The sequence below is a fragment of the Bombina bombina genome, chromosome 5 (genome assembly GCF_027579735.1).
Source record: "Bombina bombina isolate aBomBom1 chromosome 5, aBomBom1.pri, whole genome shotgun sequence".
NCBI classification, from domain to species: Eukaryota; Metazoa; Chordata; class Amphibia; order Anura; family Bombinatoridae; genus Bombina; species Bombina bombina.
In genome coordinates this window covers 305,577,472-305,580,094 of record NC_069503.1, presented here as the reverse complement: position 1 = coordinate 305,580,094, position 2,623 = coordinate 305,577,472, and the positions used below count along the sequence as shown (strand labels likewise).

The 2,623-nt window shown below is 31.2% G+C and overlaps 1 protein-coding gene across 1 annotated transcript in view; it reads left to right on the top strand.

The window, feature by feature from the left end:
• The first annotated feature begins 2,395 nt into the window (after window positions 1-2,395).
• DLX5 (distal-less homeobox 5) overlaps window positions 2,396-2,623 on the top strand; it is a 5,127-nt gene continuing 4,899 nt past the window's right edge. The window contains exon 1 of the mRNA XM_053712980.1: window positions 2,396-2,623. This exon is cut by the window's right edge and continues 332 nt beyond it. Within this exon, the coding sequence (XP_053568955.1) occupies window positions 2,583-2,623 (41 nt within the window). The 5' untranslated portion in view covers window positions 2,396-2,582.

Below are 2,623 nucleotides of genomic sequence, written 5' to 3'. Positions count from 1 at the left end.
TGCCAGTGTTAGTCACTAACTGAAACTTGTGTAGCTGAACAATGAACATATTGTGGAATGGAAACTAGAAAATGAGCCTTTTAAAATTGTTTTCTATGGATATGTTGTAAGCACCAACAAACAGTTAAATAAAAAATGAGGCTAATAAAGACCTTAAATAAAATGTAATTATACTAATTATTTAGCCCAAGATATCAGTTAGTAGTCTGAAGCACTGCATTATATGTATTGTGGGTCAAAAGTATTATTATTTTTTATATAAGGACCACTATATTACTTGTATTAGGCTCCAAATAGCAAAATGCATCTACAGTTTGGCTTGTGCAAAAAAAAGGTATAAAAACCATCACTAGTTTCTCTGATAAGGATCCCCACCAGGCAAATCCCCATTAAACGTGATAAATATAATAGTATCCTGCTGAGTGTGGGATGCTTTATGTAAACACTCCCTGTTAATGACCCTGGTATGTGGTTATACAACAGAAGATTTCTTGGTGACCTTAAGTAATAAATCTGAATTTTATTTGGTTTCACATAACATAAACTGGATGTCCGAGTTCAGGATTCTTACATTGATGTCCTGTAAATAATAATAATAATAATAATAATAATAATAAAAATACATATTTAAAAACGTTATTCATCATTGATATAAGATAGCCATTACTGATTGGGTTAAAATAATGTGCAATTGCAAATTGACTTTTTTTTAAGAATATACAGTTTAATTCCATACCATGATTAAAAAAATAATAAATGATACATAACTAAATAAAGTTTATTATTGCTATAGACGTGCACCCAATACATATTATATAAGATAAGTTATAAGATAAAAAGCTATGGCCATAAAGTACATTAAACAATATCGTGATATACTGTTCACTTCATAGTTTACATTTTTTTCTAAATCAAAGTAAAAACACATATTGGAACTTCTGATAATAATGTATCTAATATAAATACATTGTAATGAAAGTGATCAGAGCTGCTGAAATTTGTAGCTCTGCAACATAAATAAAATGTAATACATATATAAGTATTTGTTCCATTAATTATATAGCTGATTATTGTCACGTTGTGACTGTGTAATAATGTATTTTTCCTTGCCAATTATTCTTTCTAAAATATACAAATGAAAGTATTAGCCTATGCATTTGTTATCCTGGAACCGTGGACAATTATTGCTAGGTAGAGTAAGTAATTATTATCTATTATCACATTAAAATTGAGGTAAGGTGATTGTATTGTAAACCTTCATATTTTAATAGAAGCTATCTAGTGAAATTGTTTAATGATATCTATCTATCTATCTATTTATTTATCTATCTATCAATATATATATATATATATATATATATATATATATATATATATATATATATATATATACATATATACACACACACACACGTCTCTCTCTCTCTCTCTCTCTCTCTCTCTCTCTCTCTCTCTCTCTCTCTCTATATATATATATATATATATATATATTCCATTGGAATTTACTTTTCTGTTCTTTAAAAAAGGCTTGTTATTTCCCCATAAATTAATTATGTGGATTAGTGTTTGTAAAACATACCGGATTTGTTCATTTATTGCAATAATTAGCTAGTCTGGACAGATATTAAGTTTATCTCTAAACAAAAGCGTAATTAGTGATTTCAGACGATCAGATATTGTTAATGGGGACAATGCAATGTTAATAGATCTGATATGTTCTGTCTGCAGGGCCTATATGGTGCCTGAGAAGATATTGCATGATAACTTAGGTATCTATTAGTTTGACATATTTAAAGAATGTTTTGCATTATAATAATAATAATAATAATAATAATATCACTCCCTTGGCTGTCATAAAGGGATGCAACTCAGTCAATGCTGCATTATAAACCATTTAAAAAATAATATATTGGTTATACTAATAGGTGTTTATAACATCATACTGTGGAGAGTTAAAAAATACATTACACAATTCTTTATAATTTAATTTAAATACTTTAAATCATATATTTTTCAGATATTATTTCTAATCATATTTTTATCTTGGGACATTGTTTTTATTGAGTTATTTAGCAGCATATTTATTATCAGAGAGTTGAATAGCCTTAATTAACATAATTGAGTGGACTCTGTATTGGGGATACATCCCAGACACAGAGATTGTGTATAGATCTTGCTTGGAGTTTTCTTTGAAGAGACTGAATGGGACTTTTCCCCTTTTCTATTAGGCTGTTGTTGTTGTAGTGCAGCTTTGTTGTTCTGAACTAGTTGAACGGGTTAGGGTGTTGCTGTTGCTTCTGATGCTCTGGCCAATGGCACCAGATCCACCCTACTGTGCGTAAGAGAGCAATTATGGATTTAACCAAGCCTATAGTGAGCTCCAGCCAGCAGTCTCCAGCATACACAGCCACTCACAGCCTCTCCTCCTGCAGCCCCCTCCTCCTCCTCCTGTACAAACTGACTTGATCACTAAGGAAGCCCTTGCAGGCTCTCACTATTTTACAGACAGCTTCAACTCCAGCATGGCAACCTGAGCGCAGCACCCAGCTCACACTCAATACATTGAATCCAGTTTGCAGACTATGACAGGAGTGTACGAGAGGAGAGTACCCACTATAAGAGC